Source organism: Biomphalaria glabrata, chromosome 2 (assembly GCF_947242115.1).
Source record: "Biomphalaria glabrata chromosome 2, xgBioGlab47.1, whole genome shotgun sequence".
In the NCBI taxonomy this organism is placed as follows: Eukaryota; Metazoa; Mollusca; class Gastropoda; family Planorbidae; genus Biomphalaria; species Biomphalaria glabrata.
The window spans coordinates 58,513,010-58,539,737 of NC_074712.1; the positions used below are offsets into that span (position 1 = coordinate 58,513,010).

Sequence of the window (26,728 nt, forward strand, 5' to 3'; positions counted from 1 at the left end):
ACTAGATTGAAAATGAGAATCTGAGGTTAGCAGAACATAGCCCCTAAGGTGTACACACATGCACAGAGGATGGTACACAGAAAGTGAGCACGTGACCTTCAGCTTCTTCGTTAAAAAACGCACTCTTACGGAAACAGCCGAATCTTGGGCCTCTGCCTGAGCATGGCAAAGCTGGTAGCCGAGTATCGAAAACCGATTTATTGGATTCGGGGTTGGATTTAGGTCTAGAGTCTATTTCTTTTCTGTTCTCATCTAGGCCTAAATTTAGATCTATTTGTAAGTATATAAGTGTAAACTTGCACTATTGAAGATCAATTATAGATTTAGAGATCTAATCTAGATCTACACTTTAACTTTAGTCTTGATGATCTGTCTGAAGACTAAAAACTGTTACTGTACAGTAGTGTACACTGTAACTGTTGACACTTGAAAAATCATGATTGGCTCAGTCTCACTGAGTCTCAAGTCGCCCTCACTGACTGGCTGAGCCTAGAATGGCTAGATTCTAGACTAGTCTAGAGTCTAGACATGAGACTAGTGAGTCTTCTAGTGACTAGATCTAGATTCTTTATAAATCTATTAGATCTAGGATAATTAGCCTATTATTAGGCCCTCAGTATTTCTTTTAACTAACTTGTCAAGTAGACTCATTTAGAATTCTAGATCTAATACTCATCTATCTATAACTATAATTTACTATAATGTCTATAACTATAAGGTATAATAAATAATATACTATTAACTATAGATCTAATATATTAAATATAAATATAGACCTATAACTATATATATAATATAGATTCTAGTAGACTATTATAGTATTTATAGACTAGACTGTAATAATAAATGGCTCTAACTCTAAATTGACTAAATTTAAATCAACACTGATAACACTAACAGTAAACTCAGGTGTACTTCAAGGAACAGTCTTAGGTCCACTACTATTTTTAATTTACATAAATGATTTACCAAATTGGAATACTTCAGGAACAAAAGTCAGATTATTTGCAGACGATTGCATTTATATAGAGAGAACAATAAAAACAACACAAGACACCGATATTTTACAAAAAGAATTAGATGAATTACAGAAATGGGAATCAAATTGGAGCATGTCTTTCCACCCAGAAAAATGTCAGTTGTTAAGAGTAACAAAAAAACTAAAACAAATTAATTCCACTTATTAAATCTTATTCATGCCAATCATGGCTAACCAGTAACACAGACTAAAAACGCAAAATACCTAGGTGTTATAATAAATGTAAAACTGTTATGTAATCCCCATATTGATGAAACTATCAAAAAGTAGCAATTATTCATAAAACACTGAACCATAATCTTCAAATACAAAAACAAAATTTAATCAAATACTCTGAAAGACACAAAGATAAGGGCACATTCCTCATCCCATATGCTAGGACAAATTTGTACAAATACTCTTTCTTCCCTATTGCTATTAGAGCATGGAATGAGTTGCCTGAGCTAGCCAGGAAAACCAGTGACTTGGCAGAATTTAAGTCATGGGTTAATATGCATGACTAAATGCATGACGTGTAGGGCGTAATTATCTTCTTTTTTGAAGTAACGTCTGTATTATAATTATATAAGATAAGATAGACTTAAACTATTCACTCTCTCTCTCTCTATATATATATATATATATATTAATATATATATATATATATATAATATATATAGGTTCTATACTAAATAGTTAAATAGTATATATAGAGAGATCTATATTATGTAGTATATTAATTATCTTCTTTTTTGAAGTAACGTCTGTATTATAATTATATAAGATAAATAAGATAGACTTAAACTATTCACACTCTCTCTCTCTCTCTCTCTCTCTATATATATATATATATATATAATATATATAGGCTATACTAAATAGTTAAATAGTATATATATAGAGAGATCTATATTATGTAGTATATATAATATATTATTATATAGGTCTAATCTAAGGTCTCTCTCTCTATATATATATATTATAAGATATAAATATTGATCTATAATCTATACTCTTATCTATACTATATAGTCTATAGATGTAATCATAATCTATCTATATATATAATAATACTTTTATATAGTCTAAGACTTAGACTAGAGTAGATTTTATCTAGAATGTCTAGAGATAGATTCTAGATCTTTAGATTTAGATCTATTCTAGACTAGTAGATTAGATCTATTCTAGTTTTATGAAATTAAAATATTATTCTATCATTAGTTACTCGTTATCATAATCTAGATCTATACTTATACTAAATATACTACATGTAACTAGCTAGATCTTGTCTATCTATTCTATATTGTCATAATTAAATTGATTAGCTAGACCTAGATCTATAATAAATCTATTAGCTTGCAAACTCTTATCTTCTTATCTTATATAATACAGACGTTACTTCAAAAAAGAAGATGATTACGTCCTACGCGTCATGCATTTAGTCATGCATATTAACCAATGACTTAAATTCTGCCAAGTCACTGGTTTTCCTGGCTAGCTCAGGCAACCCATTCCATGCTCTAATAGCACTAGGGAAGAAGGAGTATTTGTACAAATTTGTCCTAGCATATGGGACGAGGAATGTGCCTTTATCTTTGTGTCTTTCAGAGTATTTGATTAAATTTTGTTTTTGTATTTGAAGATTATGGTTCAGTGTTTTATGTATTATTGCTACTTTACTTCATGGATTCAACATGGAAATCTGACATTTAGTGGACACAATTCTTGAAAAAGTCTCTAATGATTTTCCTATAAATTTGACAATTTATTTATCTTTGGGAAAAATACTAGCTAATTGGCCACAAAGAAAACTTTAGTTTGATGATTATAATTTTTCAAAATATAATCATCTTAAAATTAAATCTGGTCTGGATATCTTTACCTTGAAATTCCTGCATATACTCACTAAAGAGTTTTAAAAATAAACAAATTGAGTTCAGGAACATTTTACGCATCGTCTCTTTGTTTATAATACTATTAATACTAATATTATACATTTTTCAATATACATCAATAGTAATATATTAAGATACTATATAATTTAGTACTATTAGATATCATCAATATAGAATCTCTATACATCTCTAAGTCTAACTAGATCTAGTTAGTATTCTAGTCTAGACTACTTTCTTTCAATGTTACCAACTCTGGTCTACATCTCGAAACTAGAATATTATAATATATACTGATTTATACTGTCATTGTTTTTTTTTTTGGGTAGTTGGGGATTTGGTTGGGATACAAATATTTTTTTAAAATCTCTATCATTCATTAGTTATTGAGAGCAAAGTTGCTGTTACAAAAAGTCAGCAGCTACATAAAGGAGGACTATTAGTCTTTTTGTTTTTGTTTGATTGATTTTGTTACTTGCATGTAGACAGGGCTCATACGCTGTCTGGAATTAAAAAAAACAGATTTCAGACTTGAAAAAGTTTGGAAAATTGCTACTTTTCTAGGTAAATTTTGTAAATGTCTGGAAATAGTCTGGAATTTAAAAAAAAAGATCTGATGTCCTAAAAAAATGTGGTCATATTTTTTTTTATTCGTGCACCGTAACCGGTAAAATGCTAGCGGCTAGATCTAGTTGAGCAGAGGCTACAGTAGATCTAATCTTTGTTTAGTAGACTCCTGCTAGTCAAATAGATTGTTTTCACCTTTTCTGTCTTGTTTAGATCTGAAAAACTAAACAAGAAAAACAAAAATGTTTTTTTTTTTTTAAAACAAAGCTTACATTAAGTCTAATTGTATCAATTAGTTTACCTTTACTTTCCCCAACTCAAGTCAGGTACACATTAGAGTTGGGTGGACTTAGGGATGCCTTAAAAGTCCAGAAATTCCAGTCTTCGCTGAGATTCGAACCCAGGACTCGAGGCTCAGAAGCCAAGTGCTTAACCACTCATCCACCTTGCCCCCACTTGCAGTTGACATCTTTCTTAAAGTTGAATTATTCTTCAACTAATTTTTAAAACATTTGCCCCCCCCCCCCCCCCCCCAGCATAACATTTACCATGCTGACTTAGATTTTTTTTTTTTTTTAATTAAAAGGAACACGGTTTCCCAACATTCTTTACCTGTCATAGTTGATCTTCCCCATCTCAACTCTAGTCAGCTCCACTTTTTAAGTAAATATCTTGATTTTTTTTTAGTAAGTGTCAAACAATACTGTATTTATATAGTAAAAAAAAAAGAAAAAGATCTGATGTCCTAAAAAAACGTGGTCATATTTTTTTTATTCATGCACCGTAACCGGTAAAATGCTAGCGGCCAGATCTTGTGATCCATGTTTGGAATGATATTAAGTTTATTTGTTTTTATGGTTGTCAACAGTGTTATGTTGCCAGCACAATGACAAGCCATCTTTACTTTCCCCCTATAGACTTATGTCAGGTATTCAATAGAATCAGATGGACACAAAAGACTTCCAAAAAAAAAATCTTCCAAATCCCAAGTGTTCACCAGAATTCAGAGTTAGGACTCATCAGTTTGGAAGCCAAGAGCTCTCCCACTCAGCCTGATGCTCACCAGCATACAAAGTTAGGACCCATCAGTTTGGAAGCCAAGAGCTCTCCCATTCAGCCTGATGCCTCTCTCTCTCTCTCTTATTCAAAACATTGACACTAAATTAAAAAAATGTATCATGTTTATGGTCCAGGTGCTCATTTATTATTAAATGCTCTGTAGTACTTTCTGTTGTTGTTTTTTTACATTTTTAAAAAAATCTTTTCTTTTTTTCTATTCGAAAAATAATCCCTTTACCAAGTCAATCATCAGTTTAATTTAGACACAAACTATTTTAGTGCTGTGTAGAATCAGAATGTTTTTATTGATTACACTTTTTTTTTTCCTTTCCCCACCTTTTGTATTTTTTTGTTTGGTTGCCAGGCAACCAGCATTAAGCTATGTAGTAAATCAATAGTTAGTCCAGGCAGACACACTTGCTGACTGGTGATGCATCCACACCTTTTTTTTTATAGACCTACTATACAACATCTACACACCTCAACTGTACTGGCACACTGTGTGGAGTCATTTAGTCCACAAGTTTCTTTCATTTTTATATTTACCATTTTTCTGCAGTTTAAGAAACATTGTCAGGTTACATTAGTGAATGGAGCTTGCCTTTTTATATATATCCTAATCCAGAGATTGAAAAGTTTCAAAATGTCTGTTGTTATCACTTGACACATTTATAACACTATTGAGCATTAGCCAGAGATCATGAGTGTTATTTATTTGTTTAAGGTAGAAAAGAGATGATGTACCAGAGGTGATGAAAGAAGGCTGTGTGTCCATGCCCCCCCTCAAGGTACCATTCATTGGCTGTTGTGATTGGAATGGACAAGTCTTAATCTAGTGGATGAAGATTTAAAGTCCATGATTTGCACCTTCTGTTAATGGATTCTACCAGAAGGTCACCTGCCATCAGTAGGAAGTTGGTGCAGCATTGGCTTTGGTTCTTTGCGCTGGGATTGTGTAATTACTTGAAATGATGACCAAGCTTACTGGATTATGTGTTTGATATTGTTCTAGTTTTCTGTAAAGGATAATGGATAACAACAAACAAGACAATAATGAGGTAAGATGAAATGTAATTGTATGCTATAGAAGGTATTTAATAAGTACTTCGGTTTCAAGTTTGAAAACATATTCTTTTTTAAGTTAGAAGATTTTATTGACATACTTAATCTTTAGCATTGTTTTTAAAAAAGGTGTGGGGGTCTGATTAGCAATTTAATAATGTTTGTTAAAAAAAAAACATTTTTTTTTTGTCAGTAGTTGAGAATATAGGCCAAAGGGAGAACCAACTTATCAAAGATACCAAAATGACATTGAAAGTAATAAGTGTGTCATAAATATTGCCAATAACATTCATTAGTGTGTAGCATATTTTAAAAAGATGGATTAGCAAAACAAACCTTTTTTTTAAACAAAAATATTTTGATAAAGTCAAGTTTAGGTCTTCTCCTAATATGCATTGATCTAAATACATTTATTTTATAAGACACCCAGTAAGTTGCTCCAAAGTGTGTGTGTGTCTGTAAGTAAGCAAAGGTTTAGTGTAAACATTAGAACTTTCTATTACATGTTTAAGACAGAATATATATTTTGTATTGAACACAATGAAATACTAACTGGACTATTCGTTTAAGTGATAAAACTTCTTCCATTCCCCTCCTGGGTGTTGTTCTAGTCATTGAATGATGTAGGCTTCAATTGAACCAGATGTTTGGAAGATAGACTACTTACACACACACAGAGATAGACTACTTACACACACACACAGATAGACTACTTACACACACACACACACACACATTTAAAAAAATTAAGCAAATTCCTATTTCTTTTACACACTTCATTGTAAGTTTATGTAATAGTAAATTTATGTTTGTTTCTTCTACAATGGTGCACTAGTTTGTCCGATTTAGGGGCTTGAATGGAGCCGTAAGTTGAATAAAGTACAAAATCTTATGTGAAGACAATTTAGTTAATTTGTGTTATTCTTGAATCCATTGTTTTCTGATAGTTGATAGGTATCATGCAATCGTATGGATTAGGGGGAGGAGGGGTTAAAGGTCATGTTCTTCTGCATTTATACATAAAAACTGAATAGACCTAATCTTACTCATGATTATTTCTGGCCTTCTAGTCACAAAGTCACTGTAGATCTATTTCATTTGAGCAAAAACTGCACACATTAGTCTAGTATCATTATGGTATTCCCCTGTAAAGATTTAGAGTTACATTTTTGAACTAGACCTAGATAAAATTGCTATTCAGGCTACATTTCACCAGTAAGTTAACAGTAGCCATTGCTGCATTTAGACTAAGGTCACTGTTAATATAAAGTTAATTATATCGGACATTAGGGCCCCCTTCCGATATTAGGGCCCCCTTCCGTCGTGAAACGACTTTGGATCATCTCATAGCGTAGTCACTAATGGCTGCCTGGTCGCTGCGGACTGTCTTGACTATGGCCTCGACCTCTTGCATCTCTCTGTCGCTCTGCAGGAGCTTTTGGCTTCACCTATCCCTTAGTTGCTTGGGCCGTTGGGGCACTACACAAGGTCTTTCTTCATGCCTCTCTGTCTTTTGCCTTGGATAGAACCTCTTTCAATGACATGCCCGTCCATTCTTTTATGTTGTCTTCCCATCGCTTTCTCTTGTCTGCATCTCAATTCCATTGCTAGGATCTCTAGCTCTGTTGTCAGCGTCCTAGACTTGCAAGCATATAAGAATGTGGCCATGACCAGGGAGTGCACCAGTCTTGATTTTAGTGTCGAGGGCTATGCCTTTGTCTTTCCATAATATATATATATATATATTGTTTTGAGTTTTGCGAATGCTGCTGTGGACTGTACAATTCGGGCCAGTAGGCCTAATTCAGGTTTGGAAACCTCATCTGAGACGATAGCTCCTGTATATTTAAAACTACGCTTTTCATCTCCAATACTGATGCCCCTTTTAAAGTCCTGTTAGCTATTGGTTATAGTTTGAGGTTGTTTTTTTTTTTTTTTTGGCATTTATTTGCATACCATTTGCTGCGGAAATCTTGTCTCTGCGCATCACCAAATCAGCTTCTGTCCCTGCTAGGCCGTCAATGTCATCCGCGAAACGCAAGTTAGTCATTTGTTCCCCAATCCTACAGTACTTTCATGGCACTCGAGAACATCTTCCATTACGATGATTATCCTATCTGAAGGAACTTATGAAGCTCATTGATAACAAAAACAAAAAGTAGATTTAGATCTAGATCTAGTTGAGAATCAAAATTAGTGTCTCAGTTAATCCCAGGCCTAGCTAGACTTGTTGATGCTAATAGATCTATACACTATTGTCACTATGCATGCGGACATCAATATCAGCGGTAAACGGCATTACGTGTGCTTTTAAATGTACGCCACAATCAAACAGTAGCGAGGTCAAGCTTTCTTTTTTTTCCTCCAAAATACAGGCCACGCGCTGCTATAAATAAATGCGTTTTTTTTTTCCACTTGCGATCGTGACCTACTTAAGCCAAGACCCGAGGTGTCTGTCTGCCCTACTGTCCTAGATTGTTTTCCCCCTCTCTCTTTTGAGACGCTACTTTTGCTCGTACCGGTACTAATTTTATTAAATAAATAAATGAGCTTTCTAGTTCTTGCAGAGTCAATTAGGCTACTTTTAGATCTAAATGTATGACATTCTTAACCCAAGATGATTGTATACAATGGAGCACTGAACATCTGAAAACATTTGACCTCGACCCAAGTTTTTTTTTTTCCTTTCGAAATATTGCGCGATTTTTTTCCCCCTCGATGCCTTCACCGCTTTACCTTTTCATATTTTCTTGTTGTGTCTGCCGGTCTACTTTCTTCCCAGCTCTCCCCCTCTCTCTCTCTCTCTCTCGTCCTTTGTGCACAAGACTCAATCCTGTTACGCGGTTAGTGATGATGCAAGTAGGCCTAGCCTTTTCGTCTCCGTGACAAGTGCAAAGGTCAATCTGGGGCCAAACGACTAAGTTTGAACTTTTGTGGGGTTCCTTTGTGATCACTGGAGATGGGGGGAGGGACAGCATGGTAAACTTGAAGAGATTTTGATTTTGTTTTATTGGAGCAAAACCACTTTCTTTGACATTCCTGGTAACTCTCAATATAGTAGAAGTTGCTTTTTTTTCCCCCAGGCGTCCACCATTCCATAGTTGGCATTTCTAGTTCTTGATAAGTCATATAATCTCTCTTCAGAATAAATCATTATTCACTACTTGTGTAAATATATCTTATACTTAAGCCTTCTGTGTTCACTACAGTACTTGCAAGAGTCATAGGTGAAATGTGAGACATTGGAGTTGCTTTCACTCCTTCAATTCTTTTTTTTTTTCCCCTAGTGTCCTGAGAATCTGGCGCTTTCTGCTGTCAGATTTGTTGGATCAGTTTTTCTAAGTCTAGGTTTTATCACCTATAACAAACGAAAATTCACATTTGACTAGAGTAACACCTTTAGTAAAATCACTAAATTTAGAAAGCCTTCAGGACAGAAGACTTAAAAGAAAAGTAGCAATTATACATAAAACATTTAACCATAATCTTTAAATACAAAAACTAATAAAATACTCAGAAAGGCACAAAAATAAAGGAATATTCCTTGTTCCATATGCTAGGACAAATCGTTCAAATGCTCCTTCTTCCTAAGTGCTATTAGAGCATAGAATGGGTTGCCTGAGTCAGCCAGGAAAACCAGTGACTTGGCAGAATTTTAGTCGTTGATTTACATGCATGACTAGATGCATGGCTCGCAGGACATAATCATCTTCTTTTTTGAAGTAACGTCTGTATTTTATAAGATAAGATAATAAAATTATTTACTCGTACATAAAATGAAAAAATAAATAAATGTATTTAATGAAACATTCTCAGCTAAATTCAAAACTTGTATGACCTTTCAGAGCAACAGAGTTTCGTCTACCCATAAAACATTGCTGCCTCCCTTTAGTTCATTGACTACAACTAGGTCAAAGTTGAATCCAAGTCAAGCCTACAGCATACCCAGATCTTCTAAGGATGAAGTCCATCAAAGTCTTGTCCACTTAGATGTCTATCCAGGAGAACACCATCCCCAGCATCAGCCATCAAAGGACAACTGGTACAACAATGATTCTGACTCATTCAGGGCTCTTGGGTTCACTTACAACCAACAGCTGGTGCAGCCACCAATCTCAAGCATGTCTATATTTGGACAGCAGCCTCCACAGTATACACACAGCAGTCTTCAGTTTCCAACAGACTCACTTCCCCAGATCCCACTTTGTCAAGTTGAGTCTCTTCTGTCTGCTGCAGAGCAGAAGCCGCTTTCTTCTAATCAGTCCCAAACCTATGACAGCAGGACATCCCCGTGGGAGAACATTTTTAATGGATCAGGGGCTTACCCTCTCTCTGGTCATCTTCCTTCTTATCCAGACTTTTCTTCTTTCTCTTTGAAAGGTTCAGATGGGTTAACAGAAGTTACAGAAGCATTACCATCCAGCACTGAGAGTGTCCCAAGTGGATTTTATTCCACCTCAAGCTCCATGCCACCCCCTTACCATTTCTTTTCTCATCAGACTACATCGAATAGCATTAATCCCCCTGCTCCTACGAATCATGCAGGAATTAGGGGCTTTGATCAATTTCCTCAGGGTTACCTTTCTGAAGCAAAACCACATCAGACAACTAACAGCTCTTTACACTTTCAACCCTGGTTAGACTCCAGTGGACCAACAAATAATTCACTTGATGTCTCAGTTTCTGAAGCATTTACGATAAATAAAAGCAGTCTTGAAACGTTCACTGGACAACCCAAACGAAAGAAAGCAAGACAAAGAAAGAAAAAGACTGTAAAGTTAGATCTTAAACCTGTGGATGGCACCAGTGACAATGACCCGGTTTCACCTGGCCAGTGTCTTTCACCCACTTTTATAGCTAGTCTGTCATCAAAGCGGGCAGTTGAACCAATGGCTGAATTTGTTAGCCCTTATGTCAACAGCTCATTTCAACCTTCCCACCATGTTGACCTGAATCATGTCCAGCTGCAAGTGCCTGAGGGTGTAGGAAACAACCCACCTCAAAATTACAGCTTACTACAGAGTCACATGACATGCCCTCCCACAAGTGCCATTATTTCATTGCCTTCAAATGTCAAGTCATTTCCATCAGATGACAAGAAGAATGTTTGTAAGTCTCTCAGTATCGATGTTTTCCAGGAAAGCAGAAGTCCTTCACCTTATCAATTATCCCCTGGATTTCTGGCCAGCTTGTCCTCTAAACGAGTAGGGGTGAAAACAGAAAAGAATACTTCTAATTGTCAAATGGTCCAAGCCAAAAATACTCGGCCATTACATACCATTCATTTGTCACCAACAAAACTTCATAAGACTCCGGAAGCTGAAAAAATGTCTAGATCCTCATCTCCTGCTCATATTACACATGTATTTCATGCCGACTTGTCGTCCAAAAAAGACCAGAAACAAGAGCAAAAGTATACACAGAGAAATCCATACAGTCAGCTGGGTATGTTCTCTGATACCTCATTAACAATTGCCAATAAGTCTCCACCTGATGATGGCCAGTTCTCAAAGTTTCAGTATCCAACACCACCAATAGACTATGATTACAACAAACAGCAGTCCCCTTCTCTTCATCTGTCACCATCAAACAATATATTAGTCCAGGGACTTACACCACCATCTGAGAATGGTACTCCACCGTTACCAACACCTCCCAGCAGTGCTGAACTGAAGCAGCCATCTCCACAAGAAGTAACCTTGTCCAAAGAAGAGCAAACGTTCCGTATTCTGGAGATCATTGCTAGGGAGAGAGAGAAAGCTGTCATTACATCAGTGGCAGCGCAAGAACCCAAGAAGAGAAAGAAGAAAAGAAAAGCAACCAATAATATGACAGTGAGTGAAATGGATGCTTCAGCCATGCTATCAGAACCTGACCAACCATTCCCAGAATTCTCAACGCAATCTAATGGCAACTCCATTACAATGTCAGAAAGTAGAAGTGCTTGCTATCAAGATGTAAATGTATCCCATCAACCATTTGACATGCACTTTGGTAGCACCAATCCTGGTTGTTTAACTAGTGCTGTGACCAAACCACACGACATTGATCAAATACCCTTTGTGAACAGTAACTGTGATAACCATTACAATTCATCTCAGTCATTAAGACTAGATAAAAGACCAGAAAGTCATTTTCATCATGTGATAAGCACTACAGGAACTGCAGATGTTTTCGCCATTTCATTGGATCAGCATTTAAACTCTCAAAAGAAAGATCCCTACGCTTTTGATGAAACAGATGCAGGGTTGTTAGGAAGAAAGGTCTCACACAGCCAAAGATTGGAGCTCACCACTAGAGATAAGTTTAAGGTAGATTTGGCGGCTGCAGAGTTTTCTGAAAAATTTTCCAAAAACGTAGGAAATAGCCTATCAGTTTCAGACAACTTTTACAATTCTAAATTTGCAAATCTTTATCCTCACAAACATCCGCCACTTTATCACAATGATTCAGTTTGTTACCCAAATAAAGGAACAGAGGCTGACCAACGTTCCACATATTACTCTGAAGATAATGTAAAGGCTCAAGGAAATGTCAGAATCAAATCTGAGCCTTTTGAACATGCATCGTATGGCCATCAAATGACATCTGATCATAACCAAAATGCACCAATAAATGTCACTGCTAAAAATCATTCTATGCTTTCACCTCATACTAAAGAAAGCCAACATAATCTAGAAACAGTCAGGAAAGCAATGTCCCCAGTATATATTAAGCAGGAGCCAAGCAACAACTTTCCTAATCATTCTATTTTGGTAGAAGATCATCTCAACAATCAGAAATGTAATCAGTCTAATCCTTGTCATGTTAAAGTCAAAATGGAAAGCAAGAAGAAAAGAGGGCGTCTGCCAACCACAACAGCCTCTACAGAACTCTCTGGGGATGTAAAGCCTAACATGTCTTATTGCAAAGCTGCGGACAGAAAGCCTCATGCTTCTGCTGCCAATATACAATACAGAGTGAATGGTCTTGACATCAAGCCAGATGATCTGAGACTTGATCAAGAATTGGTGGACAGACTGACCAACAACTTGATGGAAGTGGCTGACTGCACATGTCTGAGTCCTGATCGTAAGTATTAGTTTTGTTTACATATTTCCTTGATATTTTTGTTCTTTCAACATGCTAAATATATACTGGAAATTTTTCTCAAATAAATACAGATATCTGTAATTAGGTGTTCAGAAGTCAGTTTCTTGTTCTTAAATGAAGTTAATAAATAAAACAGTTTTGATAAATTTAAAAAATAAATACTCCATGACTGCAATGACTGTCTACTCCATGACTGCTTGACTGTGTGCCCCTTCTTCTATCAGCATGATCAGTTTATTTTAAATTTGCTAATTATAATTGACCTGCATTGATAAATATTTTCCTTGACTGCAATAGCTATCTACTCCATGACTGCAATGACTGTCTACTCCATGACTGCAATGACTGTCTACTCCATGACTGCTATCACTGTCTACTCCATGTTTTCTTGTCCCTATATGAAGTTAATAAATAAAACAGTTTTGATAAATTTAAAAAATAAATACTTTAATTTACCAACAGATATTCCAACAGAAGCAATAGAAGGTCCATACTATACCCAACTTGGAGCTGCACGGGATATACCAGCAGTGAGAAAAATGATGGAACAAAGGTTGGTTCCCATGAAATCATCAAATTGAACCTATTAGTTCAACAACCTTGTTCATTTCATTGTTTACAGGGGTGGGGGGGTGGGGGCGCATCCAAATGTAAGAAGTATCCATCATCACTGGTGCAGATAGTTTCAAAAAAAAAGCATTAACATATAAGACAACAAAACTTGCATTCAAATTTTCTTAGCTTGTATCGGGAACAATGCTTATGAAATATTCCTATCAGAAGTCAGTGGCTTTGTGTGTTTGTGAATAGAGTGGTAGTGTATTGCAAGCTTTTTAGAATATATGAAAACCATTCCTGTTTGACAACAGCTAAATGGAATGTTTTTTTTGTTTGTGTTTCACTGTGCGACAAAGTGCTACACTGAAAACATTGTCTTACATTCATTAACCCAGTCTTTATTAGAGGCCAAACAATTTTTGTGTCTTCTAATTGAACATTGTATGTAATTTCTAGTTCTTTAAAGAGTTATACATATCTGTCTCTGGAATAAATGTTTATTCTCTTATTCTTTTAGTATCTTCTGTTTAATGTTTTGCCCTTAAGCGATTCTTTAGTAATGTGTTATTCACAGGGTTTTTATTCAGGTGTCTTAAGTATAGCAGGCTTGTTATGCAGATTTCTTTAGTGTAGCTTAAACTGATTAGGCTTTGTTATTTTGAGACCCAGTGTGTAACTATATTACATTATGAAATTAATTTCACTTGTTCATCACTGAAAAGTATTGCCACACAGAAAAAAGGTCACAATAAGACTCATAATTCTGGGGCTTTCTTAAAAGTATCTTCTAATTCCCATCAGTGTCTGCTTTTCGCTCCTTGTTCTTAGAGCCACTATCTCTTTAGGGGAAATTTTCATATGTAGTCACAATATCTTTAGGGGAAATTTTCATATGTAGCCACAATCTCTTTAGGGAAATTTTCATGTTTCCACAATCTCTTTAGGGAAATTTTCATATGTAAGGTACTAGATATCTTTGACATTTGCTTTCCATACAAAATTGACATTTTGACTAGTTTCTTTCAATGCTTGAATAACTTACTTTAGACAAAATATGTTACACAAAAATCACTTCAACTATATTCTATAAGCCATAAAATATCTAGTTAAAGTGATTTTTTATTTAATTTGGAAAACCTGAAATACATCTCTATCTGTTGCCTTAAATAGATGAACTTTGTTTTCAGAACTGGGGTCATGGGGTCAGCCCTAAGAATAGAAAAGGTTATATTTACTGGCAAGGAAGGTAAAAGTAAAGAAGGTTGTCCTGTGGCCAAGTGGGTGAGTTCTAATTTTAGATTGTCCTAGATACATAGGGTACTCAAATCACTTGCTAAGATTTAGATTTAGTTGTCATTGGAGGATGAGAAAGATTTAGTTGTTGTCATCAGAGGATGATAAATATTTTGTTGTCATCAGAGGATGATAAAGATTTAGTTGTCATCGGAGGAGGAGAAAGATTTAGTTGTCATTGGAGGGCAAGAATATAGCTAATAAATAAGTCATATCCCATCTGTCAAATTTATTTCTATCTTCTAGATAATTCGTCGATCTGGCCCAGAAGAGAAGTACCTGTGTGTGGTCCGTCAACGCCCTGGCCATTTTTGTGACACAGCTGTGATCATAGTTGTCATTGTGGCTTGGGAGGGAGTAATGGCTCAGCAGGCAGACTCTCTCTATAACTTTCTCATAACTACACTTCCAAAGAGTGGTATAGAAACTGACAGAAGATGTGGTCTAAATGAAAAGTAATTTGAATAAAATGGTTTCGATTATTTGAACTTAAAAGTGTAGATTTATGCATATAGACACAATATATCATGCCATTGTAACTGTATATAATAGACGCAGTGTTAATTGAATGCTTTTTATTGTTTGTTTAGGAAGACCTGTGCATGTCAGGGTGTTGATTTATTGAGACGCGGAGCCTCCTTCTCCTTTGGCTGTTCATGGAGTATGTATTACAATGGATGCAAGTTTGCACGCAGTCAGTCGGCAAGGAAATTCAAGCTCAAGGATCTTGAAATGGTATTTAACAGTTTTACTTGATCTTGATTAGTATATAAGTGTATTATAAAATTGTATTTAAACAGTTTTATGTGATCTTTTATCTTGATCTTATATAACAGTTGTATTTGATCTAGACAGAATGACTAGATAAAATAAAAAAAGAAAACTAAAATAATACCAAAAGGTATAAATATTATGTTTTCTTTTTGTTTTCTTTGATTCATTTAGTATTTTATTGATCAACTTCTAAGTAGGTTAGGCTTATACCATAAGTCTATCTCCTTGTTAAATTAATCTAATCTTTTTTGGGATACATTTGGTTATGGGGAAGATCATAATAAAAACATTGATAAATTTTGTAAAAAGCAATTTTCAATTTCTTGAAGCATTCGAAACCAAAATAATCTTGTGCACATTTATTGCAATTTGTGCCCCCCCCCCCTTTTTTTTTTTAAAACTGCAAAGACAAAGAAATGGCCCTATGTTTCAAATTCCTAAGCAAGTAAAAAGAAAAGTTATTAAATGTCAGTACAATGTTAATAGACCATCAATCATATGGGCATGTCAAAAAATATGTCTGAATAACAAGCATACAATCTCACATTCACATAACACAAACACCCAAAGTTACCACTAGTTAATAGGTCAACTTAAAGCATTGATTACTTATTCAGGGCTTTGGAAAGAAGATAGAGTTTGATGAGAATGATATTGTGTCTCTTAAGCTTTATTTTTGTTAGTTAAATAGAAATTTGCTAATTTGTCATTGGTTAGATAGCAGATTGCTAATTATTATTTTAGAAGTCAAAATCCGCATTCATTTTGTTGTTTATTTTTCTAAAATCCTGAAAACATGATTTACTTTTCTGACATCCATTTACAACTTTTAGAATATTTGCAAGAATTGCATAAGTTCCTGCCATTTTTTTAATTCCCAATTTTTAACATTTTAGAGTTGGACTTTCACATAAGAGCTAGACCTATTGGACTTTCACATAAGAGCTAGACCTGTATGACATACTTTTTGATTCTTAGCTTACTATTCTATAGTAGTTATATTGAATGTAGGTCAGTGCTTTTATGCACTATGTCTTGTGTGTTGTAGGAAGAAGATCTTGGTGAGAAACTAGAAAGACTGGCTACAGACATTTCTCCATTGTACAGCAGACTTGCTCCTGATGCTTACCGTAATCAAGTAAGTCTCTGTGTAAATAGCAAAGCCAAATGTCTACTTTTGTTTTAAAGGATACAAATAGAACAGAAAATGATATAATTAATTATTCTCTAAAGTCATTAAAAAAATTAAAACTTGGTCATGAAGAGTTAAAAAAAAACAATAAACAGAAAAGAACTATTGGATGTCTGCTTTACCATGTGGTATGGGCTCTAGACTGCCATCTCAATTGCGCCATCTTTAAACCCAGAAGGTTTGGGCTAGGATGTAATAATTTTCAGTTCTGAAAGAACATCTGAAATATGTAGAATACACTTTCAGACAAACATAATCTATTGACTGGTGTTCTTTGGTTTTCTCAATATTGTCACAGATGTATGCTTGCATACTGAATTCAGTCACATATATTCAAACATCTAAAATATTAATTACCCCTTCTTTTTTCTAGTTGGAGTGGGGGGGGGGGCTGTTATAGTCATCTTTTATCTCTCTTACATGACTGAGTTGCTTTCCACTTTACCGCACATTGTTGACGCACTATTTTAGCTTTGGCATGACAAGGAGAGATTAAACATGATTTGATGTCCAAAGATTAGAGTGTGACCAAAATTATAAAAAACTTCTGGCCAAACCTGTTCTCCTCATTACTCCTGTAGTTAGTCAAATGTGACCAGCCAAAAATGTGTATTGGTCAGTATAGCTTTATTTTGCAATGTCCAATTTCCACTTTCTCCTTCTGTCTTTTTTTTTTCTCTTCTTTTTCTTGTACATCTGTCAAGTCTGTGATATTGGATGTGCACCATTCTTAATTAGACAAATAACCTTCTGATGGCCAAAGCATGTCCTGCATCAACTGAGACATCACAAGTCTCAGCACTTGAGGCATACACTACTCAGTGAAGCAACCATGTTAGTTACTATATCTTCACTAAATTGGGGCTACCAACAATGATGCCGCGCTCAACAGTAGTACCACAAGCATAGTAACTGGCCTGAACCCCCCTAGTGCCGAAACATCTTCATTTTCCTATTGGCAGATAGTCTCAGTCAAATAGCAGCAACAGGAAAACTGACAAATAGCATAAAGACATTAGGCAAAATTCTCTCTTGGATCTAGACATTATTAAATCATTAATTTTATATACATGGAAAGTAAAAATCCTTCTTAGATTATTGTTTGTCATCTCTGTTCATGTTCTGTTTAGGTTATTGGCGCTTAGGCTAAATTTTGAAAAACTCCTCTAAGAGTTATATAAACAACCAGTAAAAATAAACAATCCATCATCACAAACAAACAAAAAATTGGACATATCTTTTTCTCTAGTAACTATTGAACATATCTATTTCTCTAGTAATGACTAAAATGTTTTAAACGATGTTGCACATTTTCAGATTCAGTTTGAAAAGCAAGCTGGAGAATGTCGCTTGGGAACTGCTGCTGGGCGACCATTTTCTGGTGTAACAGCGGTGGTAGATTTCTGTTGTCATAGTCACAGGGATTGTCACAACATGAACAACGGATGCACTGTGGTGAGTTAACATTGAGTGAAGTACTCCTCTAAACTTAGTACAGCACAATGTAAACTTAACACAGCAGAACTATTACACTGTCTAGTGTGTGCACACAAATATTTCTTTGATTTGTGACTAATAAAGTATTTAGTCATGGCATAATTTTTTTCTTGAGTGTGTTAAAATGTGAAATCATTAGAATATTTATTTTTCTTAGTAAAAGAAAAAAGCCAGTGTTCTCTTCAACAATTAATAGAGCAACTGTAACAGTATTAGGTTAAATAGATTAACTTACTTTCTGCAAGCAAAATGTTTCCTGGAATTCATGTAATATTATGTTATGCTTTGTCTCAGCAAAAATGTGTTTGCTTTATTCTGAGGCATGATTCAACCTAACTTTGAACCTATGTTACTTTTTTTTCAAAGAAATAATCCTTGATTCTAGTCTCAAATTTACACTAAACAAAGAAACAATGCATTAATCATTGACTAATGGAATCCAGTGGGATTTGGAACTTAAGATTCCTATTGACTATCTCATCTATTATTTTGTTGGTGAATGTGTGTGTGTTACGGTTATGAATAAGTTAATCTAATTTTACAAAAATATTCATGTAATACCAGTGTATTACCCCCGTGATTGTGGTGCACACATAGACTTGAATCATTGTACAAATAGTATTGTTATATAGCTTGTAAATACTCACAGATCCTATCATTATTAAACATGATACATTTCTACTGTCACCATAAAAGAAAAACATGACATGCATTTTAACAGTTATAAGCTTAGCACAGCACAACTTGATTTTTAAATCATCTGCTACTGATTGAATATGAGTGACTTCCCTTTTATTTATGTGAATCTAGTGTAATTAATTTAACAACTATTCTCCTATGAGATCTATTAAACTAACATAATGTTACATTTAAACAACACAAGGAAAACACACAATTTGTCTAATCATAATTAAAATAGCAATAAAGAAGAAGATGAATAAGATTTTAGTATGAAGGTATTAAAAGAGACATGTATTATGTATACATAATAACCTTTTGATTACCAAAAGAAAAATTCAAATCATTTTAAAATGTTTCTTCCAATAAAAAGAATAAGAAAAAAGAATGAAAATCAAAGTCAATATAAAACATTTTTTTTGTGTGTTATCTCTAAGTTTGTTATTGTTCTCTTTGTTTCAGGTTGTCAATTTGACCAAACACAGAGGCTTTGAGAAACCTGAAGATGAACAATACCATGTTCTACCTTTGTATATCCTTGACCAGACGGATGAAAAAGGTTCTATGGAAGGTCAGTTGGATAAAATAAGAAAAGGCTCACTGGAGGTGCTGTCACGCTACATGACTCAGGTACGGACCCGTTCTACCCCCTACAGGCCCTGTAAGAGGAATCGCACCACCCCAAAGAAACAAGGCTGTCAGAAGAGCCCAAAGAAGCCAAAGTTTGGGAGAGCCATGTCTTACCCGCCTGTGAGTTGTCAAATTTTGGAATCTCCTGTAAGTGAGGGTAGTTTTGATGGCTTCATATCTCAGCCCAGCCCTGTTGATGATGTGAAAACCAGATTCTCAAACAGTAGCGTAGCTCCTGGAGTTGGACTAGATGTCATTCAACAGGAGAACATGACCTACACTGACCTCATGTCTCAACAGGGTAAACCTGGCTTCGGTGACCTTTACACTAAGTTCTGGGACTATTTTTACACTCATGGTGTTTTCCCACCTCGAAAGTGGACCACCGAAAACCAAGATTGTGTCAAACCACAAAAACACTACAAGTCTTTTACAAACACTATTGTGCAGCCCCCCATTGCTGATCAAATCTTCCTTCACCAGCAACAACAGAAACAGAGTCATCTCAACTTCATTCATGACACTCAAGAGCTACAACAATCTAGGCAGCAGTCCTGTGAAGGGCAATCTCAGCAGCAACATAATCATCCAATCAGGCAGCAGCTTTTAGAACAGGGTTCTAGAAATATTTCTGAACAGCAAAACATTGTTACTCCTTCGCTAAACCAGGCTCAACTAAATACAAGGCAGCAGAGCTCAAATCATGTGACTACCTTAGAGAGTGCAGCAGCAAGTCCAAGGCAGCAACCTAACCAATGGACTGGCTCACAAGCAAGTGTTCAGAGACCCTTACAGTCACCACAACAATCAAACCTCATTCCCTCACAAAGCATTCTGCACTCTACGCAGTCAAACTCCATTGATCACCCCAACGCTCCCTCACACCCCCAGGATGTTGATAAACAGTTGAGTCATCTCGGCAAGCATGCTGGCAGGTCTGAAGTTTGTACTGATCCTTCTGTTCACTCTCTTCACATGTCTCCCATCACTAACCAGAGGCACCCCCCTCCTCCTTACACTGACAATGCAACAAAAGTACAAATACCCAGCTTTCAAAACAGCAACCAATTAACACCTTTATACGAGACTTCCAGAACTCAACATCCACATTTTATAAACAATAGTAAACAGTTTGAATCACCATCACACTTGACTAATGGTGAGTATACCAACAGCAAAACACTCAATCCTGAATTAACCAAAATTAATTCATGCCTCTCACAAAGTAATCAAATGTCCAATTACACTAAGACATTACCTAAGTTTACTGAAAGTGTTAGTGCCTTGGACAGAGGTAATTCCATTAATGGCTATAGTGATGGGGACTATGGGAGATATCAACTGACCTCAAGCCAATCAAAAAGCAATGAAAATTTATTAACAACCTCATTACAAGAATCTTGCTTCAGGCAATCTTCTGTAGAGTTACACAAAGGAGAGATAACTCCAGTTATTCACTCCTCTAAAACTAGTGCAGTGTCTGCCCCTTATGATCTGCCAGCTAATGTTCTAAGCACCTTGATGAGCACCAACTGTGACCTTACTTCCTTGACCTCCGCCATGAATGTTCAGGATAACTCAGAGAGTGTTCACCCTCATCCAGGAGAGAAGGTCAAGATTCACAAGTCTGAAGGCTTTGTTGTGCCCACTTTAGGTCAAGGCCCCAGGGAGCCTCCTTATCAGGTTATAGATTCTACTATCATGAGCATAGCAACAGATGACAACAAGGAAGTATTTGAGGATCCGGCCATGGGTGGGGTGGCTATAGCCCTCTGCCATGGGGCAGTGCTCTTTGAGGTGGCCAAGAGGGAGTTGCATGCCACCACAGCCCTAAAAGAACCCAACAGATACCAACCCAAGAGGATTAGCTTAGTATTTTATCAACACAAGAACCTGAACTTGTCCAGACATGGGCTTGAAGAGTATGAAAAGAAGATGGAGGAACGAAAGTCTCTTGCCGAGCAGGCCAGGTTGATTGAAGATATGGAGGCTAATGGTTTCCTGAAGGGGGAACTCACTGAGTTAGCAGCCTTCCCTAACCTGACTAAAGGAACGTTTGGTAAAGTGTTTGATTTTCTGGAGACGAAGAAGACTGTCTTCCCACTACACTTCCCTCGATACTTGGACAACTCTACACTTGAGCATATCACACCTGTCATGTTTGCTTGCATGTCCATTGCGTTCCCGAAATATATGAAGGCCGCTTTTCCCAGTGCATCCAACCTGCCAAGGCTAATGAATGGTTACTCCCCTGTCAAGGTGAGTTCATCTCTGTCAGACAAGCGTGGTAGTGTACCTAAAGATCAGGTGAAACTAGAAGACATTCACGTGAAGCACAAAGAGGTGGGTAAGTCTTGGAGCCCATTAGTGCCAACTGTTACGACAATGACAACAGCAAGTGTCATTGCCCGATGGGTCCATGAGGACACGAATGTCACTGGTCCATATAACCAGTGGATACAAATGTCAATTGATGCAGGTGACTTAGATAATTTAGAGGATGAGAATGAAGCCTACCTTAAGGAAAAGATGTTTGAGAGTCTATCTCAGTTGGACAGCCAGGTATACGGTCCTGACACCAAAGTAGCTGCTCCTACCCATGTAGTTGGTCAGGTATATTGTCCCGACACTGAACGGAAAAGTTCCTCACCACATGACATTGGACCCATTGGTGATGGTTTCTTCAAAATGAATGAATCTAACAACATTAAACTATGTGAAGAAAGAATGAATCCAGCACTATGTTCTTCCTGTTAGCATCTTAGAATATAGCACAGAGTAGCATAGCATGCCGTCTAGTATGTAGCATAGCGTATGGTCTAGATATAGCACAGAGCATCATGACATCAGTCAAGATGTAGCAGACAGTATCATCACATGCAGTACAGATGTTAACCAGCAACAAGCAGATAGTATCATAACATGCAGTACAGATGTTAACCAGCAACAAGCAGATAGTATCATAACATGCAATACAGATGTTAACCAGCAACAAAATGAGACAGTGCTACCAGTCAAACCACTAGATAACAAGCCTACCAACTCACACACTTCTAGTTTATGAAAAGATACACTAGCCATAAGAACTTCATATTTTTGGCCCAATCATCTACATTCTGAAACAGACTTTACATGCTAAACATTCTGGGAGCCAGTCTATTGATCATTGACATCACACTTCCCCCCAACCCCTGCCCCGTCACATATTGTTCTATTGTTGCGTTAAAAATATGCAAGTGAATGCCTCAAGCTCATGATTATGTCAATTGAAACATTAGACTCCACGCAGCTGAATCACTCACTGTGTTACCAAGCCACTGCATCTAAACAAATGGCATAGTATTTTCAAGCAATCTTATATTGCGTCCATATATCCTTTTTTTTTTTTTTATACATATATCTAAATAAATCATAGAGCAAAAGTACTTCAAAATGGCAAATAAACAAAACTGTACAATTTGTGCCTCTTTATAGGGCTTTCCCCCACCCCCTCATTTTGTGCAATATAAACAGGTACCATTCTGTGTACATAGATGCAGGTCAGTCAAAGGTGTTCTATTTCATATACATTTTATTATCATGTAGAAAACTTGTATACATTGGTATCTTAAACAAATATGGAGCGTTCAGTATTTAAGTCATTTATGATCAATTCCAGATACATCAGTGATGTACAGGTTGATCTGGTTTAGCATAATGTATATATATAAGTTGTCCATTGCATAAGGCTTGTCAAAGGCTTGGATAAGAAAGAAATATTCAAGTGAATTTAATACTGGTGCCATTTCAATATTTCTTTTTGTTGCTTTTATTGACATTCAATCTTTACTTACCTCTGTAAGCCTAAAAGTGATTTGTTTTTTAAATCCCATTGGTCTTGGACATAAATGAGAGAAAAGTGATCCCACCAGAGAATTACAATTAGGGTAATAGAATTATTCAGATTAATCTTAGTGGGATTTTTTTTTGAGAACATTTTTGTTATTTCCTTTTTGTTTCATTGGCTTTTTAAATCTTATGTTGAATGAAGAAGAGTGGATGTGTTTTAGAAATGGTCTTGTATTGAATTTCTATAGAACAGCTTTGTGCTACACTATCATTTTGTTTTGTTTGGAAGTTGATTTGTTTTGTATCTTTACTTTGAGTTTCTTCTATGTGATAACTTTTCTTTTTTTTTGTGGGTGGTATGAATATTGTATGTTTCATAAATTGTAATTAGATTAAATTGTAAAGATTGTTTTGACTTTCATGTTTGAAATTGTATAATAACCTCTGCCAGAATCTAATTTATTCACACTACCACACTGCATTGACACAAATAAAAATAAATAAATTATGGCTTTGATATAGCGCTACTTTCATGCTTATAGCATGCTCAGAGCGCTATGGTCCAATCTCTTTTGTCGACCAGTGTTTGGGGGGGGGGGTATCTGGGAAAAGGTTTTCCGTGCTGCCTTAGGCACTCAGTAAACACTCTGCTCGAGTCAGGTGTCGAACCTCGAGCCCCCTTCATAGATGGCCAAGTTCAAGTGTACTTGGCCTCTCGACCATGCTTCCCACAGCAAATCAACAGAGCCGGCCATTCTATGGACCTTTTAAACATGTCAGTAAGGGGGAAACTTGAGCTGAATTTATTTGTTCGAAATAAAATTGCTTGCCTTTTGTGTAACTTATTAGGCTTGGTGTGATTTTGTTCATGGTGTAACAGGGCTTTGTACCTGAAAATGAACACCCAAATTGAAGTACTATCAATATTTGTAGTCATTAAAAGGAGTCAATTTAGACCACTTTATTTTCTATTTGATAAGGAGAATTTCAACCTGTCTTTATTTTTAGATTGTATTTTTAGTCTCTTCTAGTTCCATATAAGCTTACAATCTATATTATTATAAGTATAAAATGACCTTCAAGTTATGTACATTAGTCAGTTCATTTTATTCTTATAATAATGTTTTAATAGTGACGCAGTGATATAAATAGTTTTATTTCCATTGTGTGTGTATATTGATATGTAGGCTGGACTCCTGCTGTAGCTTTACTCTCATGCACATCTGTGTTGGTTACCTATGTACTCTTGATAAGGAGCACTTTTTATTTGATGGCTATGTTCCTCCATAATACTTGTACATCTTGAAGGACATCTGTACACAGCCTACAATTTGTATGATTTTTTTGTTTTCTAGTTCTGTTATTCGATGTTGTATTTATTTTCCTTAATGTTGACGACTGCCATGGATTTGAATCATCGCTTTGTTGACTATTTATTTAGATGTTGAATTTATTTTGGAACTTGATTCACTTAGTTAGATAGTCTTAGACAGAGTGAAGTAGCAGCATTGATTGTGTTTATCTTAGTGTCTGGTCTCAGTTTTTAGTTGAGCTCTATGTGAAAGAAACGGATTGACATTTTTATTCCTATTCATAAGTTTTAATATTTTTAATACAAATTCTTATTTAATATTTAATTAGGGTTTGTACATGCATTGTATGACAGAAATATATTTGTTTCTACAAGAGTTTATATGTTTATATTTCTGAGTAACAAAAAAGATTCAAGTAATATATTACTTATTTAATGTAGGCTGTACTTGTGAACTGCCAATATTGTAATTTACCATACTTTTGTTATCCTTTTTGTATGCCTGATGATGTTAATTGTAGAATTAATCTGTGGAAAAATGCATTTTGACTCTGAGAGCCTCCATGATTAGAATGCTATTAATGTTCCATTTTAATGGCAACTCTTAAAAAAAACAATGTTTACATTAAAAAATGTTTGTTCAATGATTACTTTTTTTTTCTTCTTTTAATTGCTTTTCTATAGTGCAACTTTCATGCATATAGCATGCTCTGTGCGCTATAGTCAACCTCTTTTGTGGGGGGAGGTATCTGGGAGAAGGTTTTCTGTGCTGCCTTTAGGGGCTCAGTCAACACAACTCTGCTCCATATACCTCCCCATCCCATTATTTCCATAATAGCTATTGGACCACAGTGCACTTGTCATGCTATAGGAGCATTGAGGCCCACTCTACAGAAATACTACAAATAATGTCTTATGTGTTTAAGAAAATACTTGGCTACTTGTTCAAATGTTTATTTAATGGATCTTGGTGTGACTAGAGACTGAAGCAAGTCAGAAATGGATGTTCAGTCTAGTCTGTCCTCTCACCAGTTTGTTTGTTTGATTTTATTTTATTGACAATGTACTTTTTAAGTTGTTGTTTTTTCCCTTCTTATTGCCAGAATGTTATATTTCTTGCACTCCTAAAATTCTGGTACTTAATTCTGAAAAGTTTCAATTGTGGCAGCAGAATGTTTTCATCCTATGCAAGTTTTATGCTCAGTAGGTACAAAGTCAATACCATCATTAGATCAGCCTGACTTGTCATAGCAGCTACTCTGTTTGGAAGTCTGCCTAGAAGGATTTGTTGTTTTTAGAACTACATTCAGAGTTCAGTCATTGAGAACAATTTCTTGAGTAACAATGAAATTGTTTGATTTTGTCCAGGATCCACCTAAACATAATCTTAATTTGCTTTAGAGATCACACACAGTGTGTTTTGAAATTCTCAAGCCAATAATTGTGAGTAAAACCTTTGAGGTGGTAGATCATCAAAGTATTTGTAACACTTTTTGGAATGATCAAGTGATTGGTGAGACACTATCATTTATTGACATGTACAAACTCAGGGATTCTGTGGTTAAATTTATAACATTCTCATTTTGTTTTCATTATTTAGTATCTAGTATTTTGTATGGAGGTTACACTGTGAAAGTGAATGTCTATTTGTATGGTGGTTACACTGTGAAAGTGAATGTCTATTTGTATGGTGGTTACACTGTGAAAGTGAATGTCTATTTGTATGGTGGTTACACTGTGAAAGTGAATGTCTATTTGTATGGTGGTTATACTTTGAAAAGGGAATGTCTATTTTGTATTTGCTGATTCCTTGGACTGAATGGATTATGTTCTGTTTAATTTGGAGCAATAAGGTTCTATGTTTGTTGTGGACATTGTCATAGCAACTCAAGTCTGCTAGGCAGACGTCACTGGACCACATGTACTTTGTTCTTTCAAGTTTATTTACAACTAGTTTTAGTTTGAATGTTTTTCTTTTACTGCCATACTTTTGTTTGAATTTTTCTTTTTAATTAGTTTCTTGTTGACTTGATTGTTTTATTATGTTGGGGGAAAAAATAAAGTTTTTAAAAATATATTTTTCTATGATTACACTAAGAAAATTGTCCAGAAAATATATTTCCGTTAATTAATAGCAATGAAAATGTTTCAATTTAATTTTATTTTAAAATCTCCATGTGCGTGCTTAGTTGAACCTATCTGGCAAGTTGATGAGTTCTGGTATCATGAGATATCATGCAGGTTTATAGCTTCAATAAAATATTCATTTTACAGAA

General features: G+C 35.5%; 1 protein-coding gene across 2 annotated transcripts; it reads left to right on the top strand.

Annotated features, from left to right (window-relative positions):
- Nucleotides 1-143: 143 nt before the first annotated feature.
- On the top strand, nt 144-26,728 carry LOC106065605 (uncharacterized). Of its 2 annotated transcripts, none has more exons than XM_056021665.1 (10): nt 144-276; nt 5,265-5,594; nt 9,444-12,669; nt 13,153-13,243; nt 14,436-14,529; nt 14,788-14,996; nt 15,132-15,276; nt 16,364-16,453; nt 17,825-17,962; nt 19,145-26,728. In XM_056021665.1, the coding sequence occupies exons 2-10, from the start codon at nt 5,565-5,567 to the stop codon at nt 22,067-22,069; spliced, it is 6,948 nt and encodes a 2,315-aa protein (XP_055877640.1). In that variant the 5' UTR covers nt 144-276; nt 5,265-5,564; the 3' UTR covers nt 22,070-26,728. The 2 variants fall into 2 exon arrangements, with proteins under 2 accessions (XP_055877640.1, XP_055877639.1); XM_056021664.1 differs by having other exon boundaries at nt 150-276; nt 5,261-5,594.